Source organism: Talpa occidentalis, unplaced genomic scaffold (assembly GCF_014898055.3).
Source record: "Talpa occidentalis isolate TD23 unplaced genomic scaffold, MPIMG_talOcc4v2.1 talOcc4.5, whole genome shotgun sequence".
NCBI lineage: Eukaryota > Metazoa > Chordata > Mammalia > Eulipotyphla > Talpidae > Talpa > Talpa occidentalis.
The window spans coordinates 102,821,483-102,845,806 of NW_023604861.1; the positions used below are offsets into that span (position 1 = coordinate 102,821,483).

The window sequence follows — 24,324 nt, forward strand, 5'->3', positions numbered from 1 at the left end:
ATTTCTTTTAGTACATAAAGGCAAGTTTAATACGTTCCATAAATATTTACATCTGTTCAGTTTCTTTGCTTATGTTCACAAAACAGCACTGAAATAAAAACTCTTGTGGCCGCCATTTATTTAATCCCTTCTTGCTTGTTGAACAACTGGGCAGATCTCATAGCTGCTGTCCAAATGCAGACAATGGCCACTCTGACCGATTCTGAATGACCTAAGCATGTAAAGATAGGAGGGCAACTTTTCCAAAACATAAACATAGGATTTCTTAAACAAATGATCTTGATTTCTTGCTGTTCTTTTCTGATACTTGCTGCTATCAGATTTTCCCCGCTTCGCTTTCTGCACACCTCCTTTAGGCTTCTGTGCTGGAAATTCTTCTTCCTGACCGTTCCCTGCATTGATGCTGCTGCATTTCACTGGCTTCTGCTTCTCCTTGGTCACTTGCTGAACACCTGGGTTTCTGGCTGGCCTCTCATGAGCATATGAAATGATACACTGAAATGTGTGTATTCCTTCTTTTCTTCCATCTACCTGGTTTCCCACCCTCCTTTATTGGAATAAGGACCTTCTTTGCTAAAAAAATCATCCAAAAAAAAAAAAAAAAGTGAGCCAGAGCTTTTACTCCACGTGAAAAAAAAAAGCTTTACTTGGGGTGTTTAGGAGAATTGGAATCCAAGAGTCATAAGCTAAGCCAAGCTGTGTGAGTGCTCCCGAGTGTGGGAAAAATACAGAGCTTATACAGCAGAACTGCTTATAACATTTCTCAAAGCAGAGAAGAAAAGCATGCAGACAGAAAGGCACTTACATGTCAGTGCAGTGACAGAGTCTTCTCTTGGGAGCTAGGGCCTGGTGGCATTTTCCAAATCCTGTGAGAAGTCTGGTACAGTTGCTTCAAACTCTACAAATTCCTTGGTTCGGGATTATGGCTTAATGGAGGTGATGTCTACAGTTGAAAATACAGCTTGCTAAGCATTCAGGCATGGAGGACCTGTCAGTTCCAGTGCCCACATGGCCTCCTACTCCACTTGGGATATTTCCTTATCAATTTTGATTTTCTGGTTTCTCGGTCATCTTTACACCTTTCAACACTGAGTGGAGTTGGCACTCCCACACAAGACCATTGGGCCCTTGAGGCCAGGTGGCAGAGCAAGGAAAGAAAATGTCAAGGAAAGGAAGTGGGATTCCCAAACTAGACCTTACCCATTTTCCAGTTTCCTGCAATAGGTCCTATTTTTTGCTTCTGTGCCTTTCTTTGTAATTATTTTCTCTTGCTTTTTCATATAGAAAAGGGGAAGGAACCCAAAATTTGGGGGCATGTGTGATGTGAGCACAGTGGTTATTTTTATGAAATGGACAACTCAGTTATTGTTACAGAACTTCATGTGGTATGTGTATTTATCCCCATTTTACAGATGAGCAAACTGAGCTGACTACTAAGCTATCCAAAGCCACAGGCAGAGAGTGGGGAGCTGGAGTCAAAGCTAGGGGGCTGTCTTCAGAGGTCTAGGGCACTCATAGGGCCTTCAGGTTAGTCCTTATTCTGCATTTCAGAAAGGAGCTGATTGTACTTGGACCTAGGGACCCAGTGAGGCGATTAGTGGCATGTCCAGTAACATCCCACAGGGACAGCTGTGTACAGAAGCAGGACTCAGTGTGAGGAGAGGATGCAAAGATATGGTTTTCAGTAGACATTTTTATAACTTCTCTGTTTACAGGTCAGCATGGGTAATGAGCAGCTGAACCAGTTAAATACATTATTTCCTGAAAATGATTGCAACCTCCTTTGACATTAATAATAGAATAGTCAATGCTGAGAAATGATGTGACTGTCCAACATAAAAATACTCACTGTAGTATTTAGAAATCAGCATTTTAAATCTCTTCAAATTATTATGATCACCCCCCCTTTTTTTGGGTCACAAACTATTTCATGGTATGACCTTAGTATGGTTTGCAGAAATTATTAAAACTTCTATCATGCAAGTTTCTAAGAACGTGTTCTGTCTTTTTAATAGTCCTATAATTCAGATAATTTCCCTATATTACTTTAATCCTAAAATGAATGAAATGCCTTTTGGGATGATTTACTATTGCTTTGCAAATAAAGTTTCCCTTCACACAAGCTCCATCAGGAGACCTTTCTGACTCTTCCCACATTGCCCTACATGTGGGTAGAACCCACATCTCCCTCCTCTTTTCCTGCTACAGGTACCTCCCTCTGATTTTTCTGGGCTCTACCATGAGTTAGAGATAGGATTTTCATCTATTTCTTCATTCCTGTAAGACTCTGCAGTCTTATTACTTGTCTGCCCTGTGTGCTTATTACTTGTCTGCCCTGCCAGATGCTGCCTTCTCCATGGTGCCCTCAGCAGAGCCCCTCCTCTGTTCCCATAGCACTTGGCCATCAGCCTGGTTCATGTGGTGGGTGCAGGGCCCCTGCAACTGAGTGGGTCATGCCCCACCATACCCAGCTACTGAGGGGACTCAGCAGGGCTGGGCATGGCCTGCTGTACTCAGTTACTAAGGGCACCCCCCAAGCAGAAGTCAGTCATGCTCTGCTGTACCCCAATCCAGGAGCCTCCTAAGTGTGGGGGTTGGGGGTTGGAGGGGTTAAAACAGACACTCCTCTTACATTTTGTCCCTTTAACATTCTACTTCTGTGGAGGTATCACACTCCCAGACTTCAAACTATACTACAAAACCATAATAATCAAATCTGCATGGTATTGGCACAAGAACAGACACATAGACCAATGGAACTGAATACAAAATCCAGAAATAAACCCACAGATTTACAGTCAACTAATCTTTGACACAGGAGCAAAGAATATGCAGTGGAGCAAAGAAAGTTTGTTCAATAAATGGTGCTGGGAAAACTGGGTCGCTACATGCAAAAGAATGAAGCTTGACTACTCACACCATGCACAAAACCAATTCAAAATGGATTGAAGAATTAGACATAAGACCTGAAACCATAAAATGTAAGAAGGAAATATAGGCAAAACACTACATGACATACACCTCAGTAACATCTTTAAAGACACATCACCCAAACAGTGATAGTGAAGACAAACAGCTAGGACTGCATCACATTAAAGAGCTTCTGTATAGCAAAAGAGACAGTAACCAAAACAAAGAGACACCCTATCAATTGGGAGAAAATTTTTGCACACAATATGAATGATGGGGGACTGATCACAAAAGTCTACAAAGGGTTGATGAGACTCAACAAAGACAAAGTAAATAACATAGTCAAAAAATGGGCAGAAGAGCTAAAAAGAAACTTCTCCAAAGAGGAATTGCAAATGGCCAACAGACGTATGAAAAAATGTTCAACATCACTTGTAATGAGGGAGATGCAAATTAAAACTACAGTGTGATACCATCTTACACCAGTGAGAATGCACATATTAAAAAAAACTAGCAACAACAAATGTTGGAGAGCACGTGGAGAAAAAGGAACTCTCCTGCACTGCTGGTGGGAGTGCAAACTGGTGTAACCACTATGGAGAGCTGTGTGGAGAGTCCTCGATCTGCTAAACATGAAGCATCCATATGATCCAGCAATTCCACTCCTAGGTATTTACCAAAAGGACACAGAAACATCAATTCAAAAGGGCACCTGCATCCCTATGTTTATAGTAACACTATTTACAATAGCTAAGCTATGGAAACAACCCAAATGCCCCAAAATAGATGATTGGATCAAGATGTGGGACATATACACAATGGAATATTACTCAGCAATCAAGAAAGATAAACTCATGCAACTTGCAGCAACATGGATGGAGCTGGAAGGGATCATGCTCAGTGAAATGAGCCAGAAACAAAAAGAAAAATACCAGGTGGTCTCACTCAAAGCAGGAATTTTTCAAAGGGACCAGGAAAATGACTAATTATAATAACGTAAAAATCAAAATCAACAAGCAACTATAAACAAGATGCACACTATGGGGGTCGTGGGGGGAGAGGGGAGTAGGATCAAAACAAGGGGGTGGGAATTGTATGGGGACTGTAAACAAGATGAAAATGCGTGCATTGCACAAAAATGAAACATGATGTAAAAATGTATAAAATAAAATAAAATAAAATAATAAAAATAAAAAACATTCTACTTTGATTGAATGTTAAGTATGTGTCTGAATAGACTGTGCATAGTTATAAGGGAATCATCTGATTTCTATATCATAATATGTAAAGTCAGTCTATAATTAATTATACTGAACTGGGAAGTTTTGAATTGTACCTATGGGTTCTGTCAAAGAGAATCAATTCCCCCCTCCATAAGAAGATCAATGTACCTTCTCTTACTCCTTTCCTTGCATAACACCAATTTTGTGTCTTTATTTTTTTCCTTAACAGGCTTCCATCTCTATCACAAGTTGCCCACAATAGTGCCCGAGAGCTGCCTTCTTATAATGGTTGGACTTCTACTAGGAGGGATTATTTTTGGAGTCGATGAAAAATCTCCCCCTGCAATGAAGACTGATGTGTTTTTCTTGTACCTCCTACCTCCCATTGTGCTTGACGCGGGCTATTTCATGCCCACACGTCCATTTTTTGAGAACATTGGCACCATCTTCTGGTATGCGGTGGTAGGGACACTTTGGAACTCCATTGGCATTGGGGTATCTTTGTTTGGCATTTGCCAGATTGAAGCCTTTGGTCTGAGTGACATCACTTTGCTCCAGAATCTGCTCTTTGGCAGCTTAATCTCAGCGGTGGATCCCGTGGCTGTTCTTGCAGTCTTTGAGAACATTCATGTCAATGAGCAACTCTACATCCTGGTCTTTGGAGAGTCCCTGCTCAATGATGCAGTGACGGTGGTGAGTAGCAAGTCTCTGCCTTGCATTTCTCCAACATGTACGGCCGCCCATCAGCATCTGTCTACATTCTGACAGTGACAGCTGAGGTGTAACCCTGAAAGTGGGGTGAGCCTCACCTGTGTGGTCCTACAGAACAGCACTGGGAAGGGCCCCACACTTGGTGTAATGCTCTGTTGTTTCCACTTTGACATTCTCAGTACATTCTTAGATTTATTATTATTAGAAAGTTAGTATTATACCCTAGGTCCCTCATTTTCCTTTTGTACTGGGCCCTGAAACTATTAGCTGGTCCCTGCTTTCAAGGCCCTACTAAATGCCAAAGGATCATGAAAGTTATGGATCTTTGTATCTCTGAGGAGTTTTTATTTGGGCGTGATTTCTTATACAATAACAATGATGTAAAATATATATAAATAAATTTAAAAAGAGTAATAGCCTTTGGTCAGAATTTAAGGACATCAGGTCCCAGAATTCCTTGTGGTGAGTTATGGTGTTAGTATGAAATGTGTACAACACAAATGAAATGAATACTACTAAGTGCCATTCTCTGTCTGGGGGTACTTTATTATTTCATGATTTTGAACAAATTTTTAATCTCATTCTCTGTTACTGCTCAGCTAGCAAATTTCTGTTCCTCATCATTTCTCCTTAGGCGAGTATTTATTCATAAAATGCAGATTGTTTGTGAATCTCACTCATTGACCCATGATTAGAGTCAGAGTCTGTTATGAATGTGCTAATAGCAGAATTTACTTCCACCCTGCCTTTCAGCTCAGACAAGGTGTGGACAGAGGGCTGACAAATCCTATCCTTTCCCCCACAGTCCTACAAAAAGCTTCTTGACCAGTGAAAGTCTTGCAAGTGACCCTGGCTCTGTAAACCCTTTATATTGCATTGCTAATGGTTTGTGCTCTCTCTCAGAAATGGTGGAGGTTGTGACAGCCACTCACTTTTTGTGAATTCTCACCATGTTGTAGTCTTACATTGATTGTCTTATTGACAACCTGTGAAGTAGGTATTCTCATTTTTCAGGTAAGAACATTGAGGCAGAGAAAGATTAAGGAAAGTGTGTTTAAGTAACTTTTATTCCTTTATTAACTTCTATCATTAAAAATGTTACTCCTGATTCTTCTAAAGTTAACATAGAAACCAAAATTATTCCTTGTTGGCCAATATTCAGACCCCTAAACTGAATAAAATATCAGCTTTGAGTGTGTCCATTAACTCCATGTGTACATTTTTAATGTAGTGAATGGCCTATTGTTAAGTGTACTCTGATTTTTTTTTTTTAGAATAGCAATGGAGACAGCTATTTTAAAGCAGCTAAGCCACCTTGCTCAAGTAACAAAATCCACTCTTTTATTCCATCATTCATTAACAATGATTAGTCATTAACTTGACAATATTAAATTTTACCTGGGAAACTTGCATAAAATTGAAGACATTTTATAACATTTTAATTACGGGAAGCATCAAATTTCCCATGGTGACTTATGTTTGATACTTTACCATTGTTGGAGAGTGTGGAAATTTCACCATGGAATTCTGCATTCATTTAGTATAAAGGAAAGTTTACAAAAAATGGTGAGACCTTATACTCTATCTAAAATTGGGTAGCAAAATCAGACCAGTGGTAGAGAGATATGCCTTTACACTGTTACCTCGTCTTGTAAAATTTCTCAATAAAACACCTCAGTGGTCCTTTCTTGTAGTTTGTCAAGAATCGAATCTCAGGCAGGGATGTAGCTGAACTACTATTTAAAGTGTGCAAAGGCCCCAGGCTTTCCAGACGCATCCTGTGCTTCCTGCCAAGAGGCACAAAGCCATCAAATGTGGTTTTATGTTCAGAGAGAGCGGGCTGACCCAGAAGGGCAGTGGGCCAAAGAGAGGGCTGCCATTCCAATACAGGAAGGAGGCAAGGGCAGAGAAAGGGCATAGCTGGTCTTTGGATGTGGAAGTCCTTGTCTCATGGCCAAAGTCTGTAGGTCAGAACTGCAGTGGTTTCACATGAATGAGCCTTCGTCAGAAGGTTCATGCACTGGACTGAAAGCCTGTGACCCTTAAAGCCAGATCCGCAAGATACCACGCTATGCCCAGGGTTTTGCCTACTCAGAGCTGTAGAACAAATTACTCAATGTGTCTTTCATTGAATGGCTGTAAATTTAGTGAACTAAATTTACCAGGCTTAGGACTCATGAGAACAATGGTATAAAAAGTTAAAATTTTGCCTCATGGTTGGGTACCCTTAAAGAATATAGCTAGAGATGAACCATGGAAGATTCTAGGTTTCATTGCTCTCTAGTCTTATCTTTAGGAAAAGTTTTTAGGGACCTATGGAATAGCAAAGGTATGAAAAATATGGACTATACAGTACACAGTAAAAATGATGTTCCATTAGGAGTTATAACTAGAAAGGTAGAGGTTCAGCAGAGAGAATTAATGTGGAAAATATAGCCTGAAGCTGGGTGAAATTTTAGGTCACTGCAATGAATTCCTTCCCCAAATCATGGTAAATTCAATATTGATCAGGAAGTGTTACAATCAAGAAAATGTCTTAAAGAAAAAAGAAGTTGATAATACATAAATTGAAATCAACCTCTTTGACTTCAATTGTTGTCTTGGTCTATAGAAATTTAGAAGTACTAAAGAAATGACAAACATACCAAAAAATGAAGGTTTGATTTTTAAATAGGATTTTTATGCTTTTCCTTATAATAAACATTTTAAGAAAACTTTTCAAGATTTCTCTAATTAAAAAGATTATTTATGTTCTCTGAGAAGTCCTGTTATTTCCACAGTAATCTGTAATCAGATGACTAATGCTCACAGGGGAACTTCTAACACTTCTGGAATATGCTAATGCAACCATTAAATATTCAAATAAATTTTCCAAGAATGCTTAAATTGTTTTGTCAAGCTCTCCTAATGAGGCTGGGTTAAGGAGAGCTGGTTCTATGGAAAAGGGCTATGGACGTACCCCCATGGCTCAGTCCTGGTGTGTTATGCCGTGGAATTTAACTTCAGGAAGATGGGGGTGAATAGTGACTATTGATACTTCAGTTTGCATTTGCAAATCGCAGAATAGGTTTGCAATTCTTTTTTTTTTTTTTTAAAGACTTATTTATACAAGAACTAGGGTACAGGCCAGATGTGTGGGAGGGTGAGAGGATTCACTAGAGACAGAGCAGGAACAGAATAGGCAGACTGACTGAAATACACTGCTGAGGGGAGCAGCAGGTGAGGCAGGAGAGGTCTGCCATGCCTTGTGGGATTCTTGCCAGCTGGCCTGGATCAAACCCGCGCTGCAGACCCTGCGGACAGCTTCACAGTGTGGTGCTCAACCACTTGCGCCACCAGAGAGGCCTGGTTTGCAATTCTTTATGCAAAAGTAATTATACTTTGCATCTCATATGAAAAAGTGATCTGAAAACTATTTACTAGGAAAAGAGCTATTCTGATAAAGAACTCTTATTGTGAACACTTTGCTTTATATAATTTCTTTGAATTATTGCAACTTTTAAATCAAAGTTCAAAATAGAGCATTGCTATTTTAATATATTTAATATATGTATATGAATTTAAAAATAATAATGAGTATAAATATTTGAAAGTACTCAGCCATCGAATTAGCAAACTAAAGTATTTAGCAAGTGGGCATCGCCGGCACTTCAGTCTTCTAAAAATACATTTTGTCAAGTTGAGGTCAGCTTTGCATAGACCAACTGGAGACGTAATTATACCCTGCATACGTAATGCATATACATAAATATATATATGCATATACATGTATATATGTGTTATATATAATATGTATAAATAAGAATTCCAGGTTCCCTTCAGGTTAAATTAAAGAATTTAACTGGTATGAACTTCCTATGAGTTTTGGCCACTGGCAACTAAAATAATTTTATCTCATGCTGGTCACTAGGTATCAGGTTCAATGTTAAGCAGGTTGGAGGTTATGGAAAGCTTTGTAGTCGTTAGGGTAATGTCTCTACCTAAGACATTTCCTCTTCACATTGCCCTGGCATCTGAGGCAATGCACGATCATACCCGAGCTTCCAACCGTTACACTAAAAGTGAAATATCAATGACTCAGCTTCACTCTTAGCAAAACCAAAAGAGATATTTAAGACAGAATGTACCTTTGATAGATTTGATGGATCGAGTTGCCAGGAAAAGGCTTTTGAAAGATGATAACTGTACAGTGCATCTGCTCATGCCAATTGTTCCTTAGGAGTGAGCCCATGGGCTTGCTTTGGAGACCTCATCCATGTGCTAGTTGGCATTGAAGGAGGTAGGGGAGAAAGAGGGGCATCCAAAGGAGATGGCAGTTTCTGCACAAGGATTCTAATTTTCCTGGGAAATGAGGAAGGCTCTCAAGGGTTAGCAACAACACCACAAGATGGCCTATCACCAAACACTGATGGTTTTGATCTTCTTTTGTGTGTGGCAAGGAGATTTTACTACTGGAATTAAGCAAGGAGGCATGAGGATTGCTCTTGAAGCACTGTCTCCCTGTCCTAAAGGGAGTGAGGAATTTTGTAGGACTACTGGTGTTTGGACCAGGCAGGAGCAGGGCGTTTGGAAGCTCAGTTGCACAGATCATACCTCTACATGGATCATATGTTCAGGAAATGGTAGCTAAGCAGTGCCCCAGATGGGGATTTTAGTATGCAAATGGATGTCGAAGACCCTAAGGTAACTTCAGGGTCCTTCAGGGTCCTGGGCATATTGCTTTAGGGCTTAACCAGATAGGGCTGGAGTGTATATTTGATCCCTAAGTAACTGGCTTTAAATAGCTTGAAGGGTTTTCCTGATAATGCCATCTGCCTGATCAGTCTTCTGCCTCCTGGGTAACAAAATCTGAGGGAGATTGTCTTGTGCAGGAAGGCAAAGGGAAAGGTGAATCACAAAGGTTGTGAGAGTCCAGGAGTATTCTTGGGAGACGCAGCAGCCTCAGCTGAACACTGGAAGACAAAATTTCTAGTTTCGGGGCCTGGTTTCTGTCCAGAAAACCCCAGGGAGGAAACCAGGGTGGGGAGGAAATAATATGGAGCGTATTATGGAGCACTGATGAGACCCTCTCTCAGTCTGAAAGGTACTTGAAAGCAGCTAAAAGAAAAAAAAAAAAAAGTGGTATGCTAGGTATACTGAGCCTCCCAGGCAGGCAGTAAAAGATCATAAACTGGAGAATGAAAGCTGGACTAGCAGTTTTTAAAGGAAGTCATAAGCCTTTCAGTGGCTGTGGGGGCTTTTGAGCAAGGGAAAGGCAAGGTTTGCTGGTGTAGTCAGGAGCAGAGAGAGTCTAAGCTGTGGGACCTGGGGACAGAACTGCTCCTTGGTCCCAGAGAGCTGTCCTGGCACATTGGCAGCCAGGGCATCTGTCTCCGATGGGTGCCCATCACCTTTTGGCACTGGCTATTTGAAGGTATTAAAAATCTCTGATCCTCTCTCAGGAAGCAATTGTGTCATTCTGAGGCTGATGAAATCTGATGTGTGCTCTGTTGAAAGTAGGAATTGGCTGCTACTTGAAGCCAGTGTCTTTTCTGCAAATGATGATGCTGTCAAGATATTTCAAGATAATCTGCAAGGGAGTGAGTTGGTCTTTCTTTCTTATTCAAGTCATTTTTTGGTGGTACACTATCAAATGCTCCTGAGTGTCACACCAATAAGGAGAGAGGAAAAGCTCGTTGCTTTCTAAGTAACAATCCACGGTTTTCTTTTCAAAACCTCCTGACATTTGCTGTCACCCACTAAGCAACATGGAAGAAGGAAATCATAAGGTGTGATTTTGGACAATAAGGAATTATGGATTCCATAGAAAGCAGGAAAAAAATCACACACAACCTGTAATGGGGAAGGCTGCAAGGACTGTATGTGAGGTAGAAAAGAGTGAAATGTGTTTTGCCAGGATACGTGGCTTTGCGGGGAGAATCTGACTCATTCCCTCATAGTTGGTCCTTGAAAAACTTAACCAGGAGGCCAGGAGACCTGGATTCTGGTATCGATTTTGACATTTGATGTGACCCTGGACAAATAGATTCAATTTTGAGTAGCTCAGAATGAAATAAGTGCATAGCACAGTCTGTATTATGAAAGGCGTTTGACCTCTGTGTTCTGTCAGCCATGTTCCTCAAGAATCAGCTGCTCCCAAAGTTGAAGATATCACAATGAAAAGAGCAGGACATCTGTGTGTCTGCCATTTTAGAAACATACATACAACACAGATTACTGCCTCTTTGTTCACGAAAATTCCTTTGGGTCCTTTGGTGGGGCTAGTGGGAGAGATATCTCAGTCACCCGAGAGAAAGAAATCTTCAGGTGAGATACCTGTACTGATGGTGGGTCCCTTCTCTGGTGTAACCTCACAACAGGGTAAATAAATTCACAGCCACCCTGATAAACTTTCTCTGTAACCTATAGCTTCGCAAGCATCAGCAATACAAACAGGTTGTGTTGGATGTCAACAGAGTCTTTAAAAATAATCTTTTAGATGATATCTGAAAAAAAATCATGTTTTAGGTATAAGTTGGGTAACTATTTTGAAATCTCCTCTCCACTTTTCTTGATAACACACTTTTATCAAAGCTTTTTGTTTAGCAATATTAAGTATAATATTAAAGTATGAAGTAAATAAGTCACAGTTACTGCCACTCATCATCTACGTTGCACACAGAAGGAATGTCCTTGTGAAAGGCCAGGTAGACATCTGACGACAATGACAATGGCAGTTAAGGACCTTGACAGTGTGCTGTCTGTCTCCTGCAGGTCCTGTACAACTTGTTCAAGTCTTTCTGCCAGATGAAAACCATCGAGACCATTGATGTGTTTGCCGGAATTGCCAACTTCTTTGTTGTTGGAATCGGTGGTGTGTTGATTGGCATCTTCCTGGGATTTATAGCGGCATTTACGACTCGGTTCACACACAACATCCGAGTGATTGAGCCACTCTTTGTCTTCCTGTATAGCTACTTATCCTACATAACAGCTGAAATGTTTCACCTGTCAGGTATCATGGCGTAAGTATTGCACTCTTGGTTAAAATCACTTAACAAGAGACGTTTCATTGAATTCATGCATTCTAATTTGAGATGTTAATGTTGAGTAAGTTACATATAAGGAAACAGATTTTACTATTTCTTTTAATAACAATTAAAAATAGATTTTTCCTACTCATCAAAGAAATGAAAATATTTTTCAGCTAATTGTATGCTGAAATCATCTGGTGCGAAAGTGGTAAAGTGCTTAAGTCATCTCTTGGGTCTCATATGAAACATGGCACTAAACTGTTGGGGCTGATTGTCAGGCACTAAGGATTTTCTGAGTTTGATGCCCAGATGGTGTTGTCCATGTGGGAAGCTGTAAACTTACTTCAACCACATCGTGCCACCCAAACTGCATTTGGAGTTCTGGAATTACTTATGTATAGTCATTTGAATGATCTTGGAGTAGCAAACCTTCATTTTGTATGATAGATTTCCCTTAAATAATAGCTTACTTTCATTCATAGCAAAATTCAATGACTAAGGCAATCATGTAACTTCACATACAATCATGTAATATTAGTTTAGCTTGTCAAATAAAGAGATATGATTATAAAGCAAGAAATGTATAAAGATATAATTATTTCTTCATTTAAAATAGTATATATTTCTCTAACTTCTTCAGAAGGATGTTCTCGAAGAGTTCTTCCAGTGAGGTATGAAGTATTTGGATTCAAGTTTAGCCTTTGAGGAGTTACATTGAAGGAGACTACTCATTGGTTATGGAAGATTTTGTAGTTTCTGAAATCAAATCAAGCCTATTATCTTATGGTGCTGCCATGTATTGGGTCAGTGAGAAGAAACATTTTATAATGAAATGCCTTTAAAATTTTTATTTGGGCAAATATTTATTTGCAGCATGATATATGTTAACTTCTATGCTAGGGCCTGCTATATACATAGTCAGTTTTGCTGTTATGATAGGTCTATTTCCTCTTGAAGTTTTCTCTTGTGACCTGATTTAGGTCAAGTTTTGATTGAGGATTTTTTTTTTTTTTGCCTTATGTCACAACTTTTTTTTTTTTTTTTTTTTTTTTTATCAGAAGCAGATTTGGTTTGTGGTGTAGGAAGTCAATCACCTGCCTGCAAGCAGAGTGGAATCCACTGTAATGAAAGCCAGAGTTAAAAGGTTGTGTGGTTTTCCATTTCACAGTGAGCCTATAAAAAGCAACATATTAATCCACTTTGACTGAGTAATGGTATCTTCTGAATCTTCCTGGTTGCTATTCATATCATTTGTATGACTTCCAGTTTCCTCACTGTTCTTTGACCAATGTCATTGAAAGTGTATGAGCAGCTACTCACAAGGTGTGTAGAGGGGATAGGAGTGGGACTTTATCTGGTTTCCAGCAGGGTTCTGTTGGTATAAGAATCATGAATTTATTCTGACCATGTGCATATCTAAAAGTTCTGTTACACATATATTTATGTTTGTCATTTGCCTGGTATTCAAGAATTGGAATTGGGAGGGGGGATGATCCAGAATATAGGGGGATAGTCGAAGTGTTGAACGGGGTCCAGGTACATCTCTGCTCAGTAATCTGCATCACAACTCCTTAGCAGTGTCACTGAGTCTACAGGGCTTGGGAGGTTGTACTGCATCAAGTCACCAACCCTGTGAAGATGGGATCATGGCTTTATTTGTTCTCAGAATTAGAAAATCAGGTACAAATAGGGCTACATAGTCCAGTAACTAGCACTATAATTCTTTGCCGTAGATTTTTGATGCATGAAAAACATCACCTTCATTTACAACTTCAAAGTGAACATTTATTTTGCAGCTCAGTGAACAGAAAAGTCCTTTATCACATTTAAAGTAATACTGTCATAAAATGCAGTACATTAAATTAGTAAATTAGCCATTAAATAAGACATTACAGGAGATTTAATCATTTTTACATATCTAGACTTTACCATGTACAACCATTATCCTATGATAGCAATGAAGGGACAGTTTCTGTTGGATTGTGTTTGTTCTCAGAGGTAACATCCTGTTTGTTAATGCAGGGTAATTAGTATGCTATTCAAAACCTGACCACGTATGATGTTTCTGTATCGTGCATGAATCCCCCTCTGAAAGGGCAATGAGTGAACTTCCATGTTGTAATTACTGTACTTACCTTGGGAGGCTGGTCCAGGCGATACAGTATAATGATGCAATTAAAATCGCACGTTCATGTGCACCTCTTTATAGGACTAGTCATTTTATTTCTGCATATAAATCATACTGAGATTAGAAATTCCTATCACACGTGATGCTAATTACACTTCCTTTTGCCATTTAAAAACAAATTTTAAGGTTAATGGGAGTGAAGGTATGTGATGTGTTGAACATGCTGTCATTTTCCTGTTGGTTTAAGAGAAATAGACAGCCACACAGAAAGGAAAATAGGCAGAGAGGTTCAGCAGCTCTCGAGCTGACAAAAAGGTGAAAGCACCTGTCTCAGAAATTGTAAAAGCATAGAGCAGTGAAACTTGGTATCCCTGAGGTTTGCCTGCTGGTCCTCTTCCTTCCCCTGCCTTCTTCTCTCCATTTTTCCTTCTCCCAACCTCTTGCAGATCCTGTAACCTCCTGTGCTTTAGCTTTGTCTTGAATGGACTCTTGGACATCCTGTCCTAGAATGAGATCAGTTAGTGAGCAGGTAGTTAATTAAAAAAAGTCTCATTAAAAAAACACACACACACACACCTGCCATATAACTGAAGGCCTGGGTTTGGGTATAAAATGCTGTCAGACTTTTAGGGAGGAAAGCACTGGGCAAGATTTCAGCATCTTGACTTCTTTGGAAGACAGCAGAAATGGAGGATGTCAGACACAACCTACCTTGCACATTCATAAAGCCTAAAGTTTAGTCTTAAAGCCGCATTCATAAAGCACTTTCATAAAGCCGTAATGGTGATGTTACTTATTTTTTTGTCATGAAATTATGGGTTGATATGATTTTCATTGACATTAAGTAACAAATAATATGAGATGGAGTCATGTCTGTCTTCTCTCTTTTGTAAACTCTTGGAAAGCTGACTTCTAGGCATTCTTAGATTCCATTTCCCCTTTGTGGTCTCTCCTAATACTTCAAAACCTAGTTTATTATTAAAAAAATATTTATATTCAAGTCTTTGTGTATGTTCAGGAAGGCCTTAGCTGCAAATGCAAAGAGGGTAAATAAAATTCTCAGTTTCCTAATATTCTTCTGTCCATCTATGTTGGAATAAGTTGTTATAACAGAAAGTGTGTGTGTGTGTGTGTGTATGTGTGCATGTGCACACACACTACATGTGATTTCAGAGTGAATTTCCACTGCCATGAGAGCTAAGGGAAAATTTATATAATTACCTGAACTAGAAAGTTCACATATCAATAGCGATACTCACCTTTTGGTATCAAAACACTATAACAAGGGATATAATAGTGGCTAAATAATTACTGATTTTAGAAATGCATAACTTGGCTCTTTATTTGGGGACTCATGTTCACAGAAATGCTCACTTATTAGCCACTAAGGATTCCCTATTGTTGTTCCTGTTCCTTGCCCAAGGACACTACCAATGTCAGGAGGTCTCTAAAATCACATCCACAAAGAAGTGAAGTGGGATCTTATTCCCTCGTGTGGACATCAGGCACCTTTCTGGTCCTCACCTTGCACCTCACAGATTCCCCTGTGCGCCAAATGGACCTTGAAACAACACTGTTCTGAAGAGGGGGTGCTTGGTTTCCTCTGTAGTTTGCAGCCTGCTGCAAATTTTTTTTTTTGATGTGCTCTGGGAATTTTAAAAATTAGTCAATTTTTCCAACAAATAGTAGAGTAGGCACCTAACATTTCTTAGGTTTGTTTTCACAGATTAATTATCCCTAGTTCTTCTTCCCTAAAGGGTACTTGAAAGATTTTCTGTTTGCTGCTTCAATTAATCTAGCAGTATTACTGCAAACAAAATAGGGAATGGTGATTATTAGTTTCATCTTATGAATGAGAAATTGAGGCCCAGGTATACAAAAATCATGACTGGGGGTGACTCTGTGGAAAGTGGAGCTGGACCCTGGGTCTCCAGTTGTCAGGCCAGTACAGGATCTTCCAGTATCTACTTCAAAAATAAAAACAAGAACATTTCAACATAATTTGTAACATGACTGTCACAGAAATTTCCTGGATGATAGACTCAGAATCAAGTCTAGGAGCTGCTGAGCAGTTGGATGGAAGCAGTTGCTGTTGAAGATGCTAAGATCATAGTCTCTTTCTTCCTTTTTTCTTTGTCTGAGTTGGTGACTGTCATCTATTTGAACTTTGGAGAAAAATAGGAAGATGTGCTTTTGTTCACCATCTTGTAGCTTCTATCTGGTTCTCCTTGGTTTGCTCACATTTGCATAAAGCATATAAGAGACCATCTCTTCAAGATGTAATTTTTCCTAAATGCGTCCCAAGTTGACTGAATATTTTTCTCGGTGTAAGAACGTGACCTGAAGGTTTAACAAAACAATCTGTATAATGCAAGCTGGATAAATAGTTGTCTGCTCACAAGTCACCCATTATCACATATTCTGACCTGGACTTCATGGAAATCCAGTTGGTTCCTAAAACCTCCTGTTTTAATCAAAGAGTAGGCAAACCACATCATCTTATTTCTAGTTTAAACTTTAAACTTCACATTCAACCCATCCCAAAATCTGTACCCTCCCCTGTATATATACAAATATTTTTGTAACTTTTTAAAATTGCGGTAACATTGGTTTATAACTCTGTATGTGATTTAGAGGCATAAATCACAGCTCCTTAGATGTATGTTACCACACACCACACCCACCACCAAGGCACTAATAATCCTCCACCACAGACCGCTGGGCCCCAAAGAATTGGCCAATCCTGAATGGACAAGGGATACTCTATTATAGGGTCAAGTCCTGAGCCACAGGACTGTTTATACACCAACATACCTGTACTTCCTTGTTCTTCCTCTCCAAACAATGTCATAACTCTTAATTTTTTTAGTGTAGAGATAGATGTACAGAAACTTAACTGAAATATGTAAGGCACAGTTTTATTTCTAATCACATAGGTCAAAACATCCATCATCTCATGATAGTGACCTCTGTGTGTGTGTGTGTGTGTGTGTGTGTGTGTATAAGATGAGCACTTTTAGCATCTACTCTCCTAGCAACTTTCAAGTATTCTATATGTTTTGTTAATTGTAGTCACCATGCTGTGCATTAGATCCCAGAACTTATTTATCTTATAATTGGAAGTTTGTATCTTTGGCCACCTTTATCCATTTTCCTCACCTCCACTCCCTGCTCCTAGTAACCAGTCTATTCCATTTAATGAGTTCGGGTTTTTTTTTAGATCCCATATATAAGTAGAACCATATGGGACTTGTCCAGAGTAGTGTAAAGAATTTGTGAAATTATTTGCATTTATATTTTTTGTTTTAAAATGTTTAATTAAATAGAACTGACAAACTCCAGCATTTGCTTGGGTTTATGAAAGAGAAGCAAAGTCATGGGATTTTACTCTTTTCCTGGGTGTTGTCCAATATGGTGGTCATCAGCTGCAAGTAGCTTGTGAACACTTAAAATGCAGTTAGTCTAAACTAAGATGTGATCTCCATTAAGATTTCTAAGCCTTAGTAGGGAAAGATTGTAGAGTATTTCATTAATGATTTTTATATTGATTGCATGTTATAATGACAATATACTAGATATGTTAGGCTAAATAAATGTTATGAAAATTAACTTTGCCAGTTTCTTTTTACATTTTAACCATGACTACCAGGAAATTTAAAATTACATTTATAACTTTTATTCTATTTCTAGTAACATGCTGTCGTGGTCATCAGTTTTTTCTACTTGAATATCTGAACAATTATTGAAATATGTTTCATTCTGTTTGATAAAGCAGAAGAAAAATATTATGCCATGAAGAGATAGGAAGCATAGAACTGAAATGCACTCCCTAATTAGTGGTGATCATAAACTTTATAAAAAGCATTTTTTTTTAGAGTAGGATGTTCAGAAAGGTAGAAAGGAGTAACTGAAGGGAAGATGATTCTTTTGTGATGACTTGTGATTATTAAGAGCTCAAAACTACCAGGAGAAAAAGAAAAATGTTACCCAAAATTCACATTTGGGGTTTTGATATAAACATTTTCAAAACCTGACTGAGGAGTGGAATGCCCAAGGAAGAAAAGTTGTCTCTTCTCCAGGAATGAGCAAAGTCCTTTCAAACAGATTTCCTGGGTTTGGAATTTTATATCTTTCAAAAACTGAAATTGCACACTTATATAATAATCTGTATTCAAAATTATATTTGCTTTGCTATTTTAGAGGTAAAGTAACTTAGGAGATGGATAGAATCTATATATTGTGTTAGTTATGGGAAATATAATTTCTACAGCCCGTGAATTCTGAATTCTATGAGTCAATATGATTGAGTCATAGAGTTTATAATTAGGTATTTTAAGCTATGTTAAGAATGCAGAAACCAGCATATGGGATATTTTGTAGTGTTTCTTAAAATCATAGTATAAAATTAAATATAGCTGTCATAACATGCTACCATGCTTTATTTTATGAAATGCACTTTGTGAATTTATTTATGAGTAAATGAATAAAATGATGTGATTTATGTCCATCCTTATGAAAAGTTTGTGGTGGCTTTTTAGATCTGTGATTTCCAAGCAGCTCTATTCTAAATATTCTCAAAAGATACTCGATTTTTAAATGAAGCAAAACAAAATAAAACAAAACACCCTAGGTAAAGACACAGTTAAAATCCTAAGTAAATAAAGTAAATAATGAAATAGTACATTATTGAAGATTGTCAAGATTAGATTTTTAAAGCTACTCAATCTTTCCCCATTTCTTAATATATTTCTGAGTAACTTCTTGTGTTTTTTAGTTTGTACTGAAGTAATAATAATTTTATTTTCAGTGAAACACAAACAGAAAAATTAATTTTCTAGGAAGAATTTTTACAATGTATACTAAATCCAGTAATGGTATATTTGACAAACTTATGAAAACCAATTCATTACATTTTCAGAATTCCATTAGCTGAAAGATAAATTAGCAATACATTTTTTCTTATTCTTGAGGACTAATTACACAGTGTCTCTTTTTTGTTACTATAAAAAAAATGGAGTAGAATTTAGAGAATTCTCTGAGGACCTCAGAGCAGGGAATTCAGCTATGGGGGGGGGTCTTAGAAGGTTTGTTCTTCAAAGAACAAAGAAAACCCTACTTACTACTCCTCCTCAATTTAACAAACCTTAAAGTGCATACTCCTTACCAGGTCTCTGTGTAGGGGAGGAAGCTAACCTGGTATGAACCCAGAGACTTCCTTTATTGATTACCTTGTAAGGAGACACTGTAAGTAGTTCTTTTGATGCTGTAACATTTCTCTTAGTCTACTCTCTCTCTGCTGCCACTTTTCCCTTCCTTCAGTCAAATATGAGGTCTGACTTTTTCCATGTGTTCAGGGGAGCTGGACAAGTGGCCAAGATTCATTCTTCTCACATGTGTCCTCACAGTTAATCTCCAGCTATTTGAGGTAACCTGAGTCACCTGGGGGTCCTTGTAACTGGGAGCCTAGAACAAACTGTAGAATGGACTCTGTTAGCAGGGGAAACTGAAATCAAACCAGATTGTCGGTGAGTAACTCAAATAAAACCAAATTTATTGCCTCATAAAAATAAATGCTGGACTGGGGGAGGTGTAGATTTGGCCTTGGGGTGATGGAATCAGAGACTCCCATGTCATTACAACACACATTTTCTCTCAATTCTGCCTTCCTATGTGTGATGGCTTCTTTCTCTTAGGCTAGCTGCTTCTAGAACATCATACATAGGCTTCTAATTGGGCTTTATATTTCTGCAACGCTGTCACTGTGGAATGAAGAGAAAAAAATATTCTGCTTGCTTCTGTTAGAAGAAATTTCAAAGTAAGGACTGTGACTAGCCCAGACATTTGGAGAACTGGGATTGGAGCAGACTGTTAGGTTACCAGCCCTGTGGCATGAGAGGTGGGGCTTATTACCTAAAATAATTAATTTATTACCTAAATTAAACTCACTTTGCATGAGACTTCCAAGGGAAAAAAGATGGAAATAGAGACCCAAAATCTTATAATGAAAGTTGAAAGAAGGGAAAAGAAAACAGATGGCCAAGTGTAATTAAGTCAGCAGTAGTTTTCAAATCTCATATTAGCCCTTATTTTCACTCATTCATTCGTTCTCTGAAACCTCTGCCTATACTTTCAATCACTTTTCTCAGATCTTGATGTATTTAGGAATCACCTGGAAAGGTGGTTTCACATGTAGAAACCCAATCCCCGGTCAGAGTCTCTGATTCCATAGCTCTTGGGTCGACCCAGACATTTTTGTTTTTCAGAGGAGTTCCCAGGATTTCTAGTAATTATGTGTTCCACACACCAGACTTTTAGTAATACTGCTGTATTACACATGCTGATGTATAGTAAGAACTTCCAGAAAACAGTGACTTTGGCTGGTGTTCTCATGTTCAATCATGTGGATTCCTGGAAATATTCTGCATGTCTGGCTGGTGCAGGGGGTTGCATGGATAGTTGTCATTGCAGCTCCCATCTGTAGTCTCTCCCCAGTGCATGCCACAGTTCTCCAGCTGTGAAACTTGAACTCCACTGTTGACATCTTTTTTTTTTTTAAAGATTTATTTATTTATGCATACAAGAACTGGGGTGTAAGCCAGAGGTGTGTGGGGGGCGGGGGCGGTGAGAGAATTCACCAGAGACAGAGTGGGGAGCAGAACAGGCAGATCAACTGAAATACACTGCTGAGGGGAGCAGTGGGCGAGTCAGGAGAGGTCTGCTGCACCATGTGGGTCAGCTCCCTGGCTGGGGTCGAACTCGTGCTGCAGTGGCTGCTGATAGCTTCTTAGTGCTGCATCTTAACCCCTTGTGCCACCAGGGAGGCCCCATCCATCATCAACATCTTGGTTCAGTCTTCCTGCTCTCAGGTTTGTCAGTATTGCCCAACTAGAGTCAGCGGATTTTGTGGACCCCTTGATGCCTTGCATTTCATTGGACTTTTGATAATGAATTTTTTTGAAAGGTTCATTTATTTATGCATACAAAAACTGGGGTACAGGCCAGAGATGCGGGTTGTGGGGGTTGAGAGGATTCACCAGAGACAGAGTGGGGAACAGAACAGGCAGATGGACTGAAATACACTGCTGAGGGGAGCAGCGGGTGAGACAGGAGAGGTCTGCCTTGCCATGTGGGTTGCTCCCTGGCCCGCCGGGGATCGAACTTGTGCTGAGGCTGCAGATTGCTTCATAGTGTGGTGCTTAACCCCTTGCGCCACCAGAGAGGCCCCTTTTGACAATGAATTATGATTCTTTAGTGTTCTCTCCATAAAACTATTTGTCCTTTAGATATTGGTAAGTCATCTATAAACTTTAGTAGACTTGAATTCAAAGTATATAAAGGGGAAAAGACAAAAGATGGTGAAAATGCATGAAATGGGCAAGACTAGCTGAATAATCAAGCATTATTTATAATAGTTTTAATTCACTTTATTTCATTTGTGATATTTTAAGAAAGGCTGTTCAGTTTTTATGCTTGGATCCACCTTTAAAACACAATTTCTGTTTGTATTTTCTCATATGTCAAACTTGCTCTCTCTTGGTTATTTGGTTACCTGGAAAAGATAATCCATTATACAGAAAATTCATTTCCTGGAATAATTAATTTCTCTCCCATGAGTGAGTACTTTATTTTGAGAGCATACAGTATACCCTAAGTCACTACAAAACCTGACTTTAGTCAATACAGTGAAAGCCTTTTAATTGTTCTTCGTCATCAAATACTTGGCATGGATTAGTAGAATATGTTTTCATATTTGACAGTCTTTATTGAGAATATACAGCTGTTATTTGGGTTGTATTTTCTGCAACTGCATACATATTTTTTAAGATTACACACAAATATGGAATAGGAACAAAAGACTTTTGCAACATTCTTTCTATCTCATTGACTCTAATTCAGTTCTAGGCAGTTCAGATTACAGGAAAAAGTCTAATGTGGGAATAGAAATTGGAGAATTTGACCACTCCTTAAAAAAATTAAAGTACTTTTATTTCTAAACTGAATCCACTGTGGCTTGGCTTTCCCATATGTATACAAACATAGACAGGACATTTTTTTCTTTTTTATCTTTCATCAGAAATCTTCCTTCACTGCCCACCTTTGGTATCAATGTCTGGGTCCATAGGCTTTACAGATCATGACTATTTAGATGAGGGGGTCTGGATCTTCATTAAACTAGACTCAGGCAGCATTAATTGAGCATGTGCTTTGTGCCGCTCTAGGCAGGAAACCATGCTATGATGCTAAGCCCGTGTTTTCTTAAAGCTTACATCCTGGTAGGTAACAAATGAACATCCAGATGGGCTTCATTGGCTGCTGGCATAAAGTCATGGAGTACCATAGGGAAAAAGTATTTGTTGGAAATTTCTATTCAGAAAATCATCAAATGACAGATCAACTAAATATAAAGTCTGTTTTTCTCACTAAAGACTCTGTTGAGATAGTATTATCTTGCCTGAATTTTTTCTATGCTGTATTTAGAATGCTCAATTGCTGGTGAATGTAAAAACCACTAATTATAGTTCTTTAGCTTCTCCATCTCTAAATTGGTGACAATCACCATACATTTATGTTAAAATGTAATGTGAGGCAAGATAATAACAAGGCAGACTGCACCAGTGAATTCTATACATACTTACTTACCTCCATGTGGTCCCACAGAATGAAGCCTAACACCTGTCAAAACATGAACATGTTTTGGGATGTTATATGTGTCAGGTGCTGCAACAGATTTTGAAAACAAAATGACAAACCTTTGTAGGAAACAAATGAACCCCAACCTCTGGGTTTGTGCCCTTCCAAATCTGTCTTCCATGTGTCTTCAGATTTCTCTTTCAGAAATGCTAATCTGATCACGTCACACAACTGTCCTATGAACAGTTTACCCATGTAATTATTGATCCAAAACATATTAATGAAACACCATGCAAAATATTGATGACACCTTTTTTTCTTCATAAAGCTTCCAGTTGGGTTGAGGAGAAAAGCATTCATTATACGATGATAGATATAATCTTTCATTTCCCCTCTAGCCTGCAGTATAAAGTTTAAACTCCTAAGCACAACAGTTCAATTTGTCATGATCTGGCACCTAACTTATTTCACCCCCATCTCTTAACATTTTCCTCCCTTGTCCCTCTTCTCCTCCGCTAAGAACCATTCTGCAGTTTCCTGAATATGCCAGTCTGTGCACTTCTTTCATGCCTTTGCAAATGCCGTCTTCTTTCCTTTGAAATACTTCCCTCTTCCTCCAGCTTGGTGAACTCTCAGCCTTGAACACTTAGCTCAGATGACTCCTCTTTTATGGCACAAGCAGAAGTTTCCTTTCCAGCACTCCAATTCCCTCTTTATAGCCCTGGCAGTGGGGTGTTCCAGTCACCTGACCCTGGCTGCCTCTGCTCTCACAATGACAACTCTTGAAGATAGAAATTGCATCTTCTTTGCTTTTATCTTCCTAGACTTCAGCACAGAACTTGACCCAGAGTAGATGCTAAGGAAATGCTGGGTGATATTATATTGTTATTCATTATCATTAACTAAATATAATGATCAGGAAAGATATCCTTGTGTGGAAAGTAGGAAAAGATGATTCAATGACATGAGCTAATCCAAGCCAAGGTCATATTGGGAATACTAAAGGCCAGTAGTTTTATGATGAAAGGAGCTTGGAGTTCAGAAATTTATCTAGAATTTTCTAAAATGCAATAAAACTATTTCGGTTATTATTAGGTTACTATTTAGGTTATTATTTTGGTGTGGATTTAATCCCATCGATGTCTAGCCCACACCATCCCCAGCTCTAAATGACAAAAGGCATTTTGTCAATGCAGATAGGTTTGGGTCTTGAGATGGTGAGATGACACTGGATTAGTTGGGTGGGACTGATGTAATCACAGGTATTCTAGGAAAGATAAGCAGGAGGGTCAGCCTTAGAAAAGGAGATATGACCAGGGAGGACAGGTCAGATGATGCAACCACAAGCCAACACATGCAGACAGCCTCTAAAACTAGAAAAAAGTAAGAGACAGATTTCTCCTGTAGCCTCCAGCAGGAACCCAACCCTGCCAACACCTTCATTTCAGCTCAGCGAAAGTGATTTTTACGTTTTGTCCTCTGGAAGTGTCAGGTGACACATTTGTGCTGTTATAGGCCTCCACATTCTTGGTAATTTCTTACAGTAACCATAAGGAATTAAAGGATGAGCAAGGGCTTGTCAGTGAGAAAGACCTCTCTCTCTGCCATCAGAGAAAATAGACTCTCTGAGAGCTTGGAAAGAATGAAGGGTAAGTTTAACAGTGCTGGCTGTGAGTCAGACTACCTGGGTAAAAATCCTGGCAACAAC

General features: G+C 38.9%; 1 protein-coding gene across 3 annotated transcripts in view; it reads left to right on the top strand.

The window, feature by feature from the left end:
- Positions 1-24,324, top strand: part of SLC9A2 (solute carrier family 9 member A2) — a 78,708-nt gene that overhangs the window by 23,347 nt on the left and 31,037 nt on the right. For all 3 annotated transcript variants that reach the window (XM_037528936.1, XM_037528937.1, XM_054701967.1), the window contains exons 2-3: positions 4,363-4,826; positions 11,598-11,848. In XM_037528936.1, coding sequence (XP_037384833.1) covers positions 4,363-4,826; positions 11,598-11,848 — 715 coding nt within the window. The remainder of the gene's footprint in view (positions 1-4,362; positions 4,827-11,597; positions 11,849-24,324) is intronic.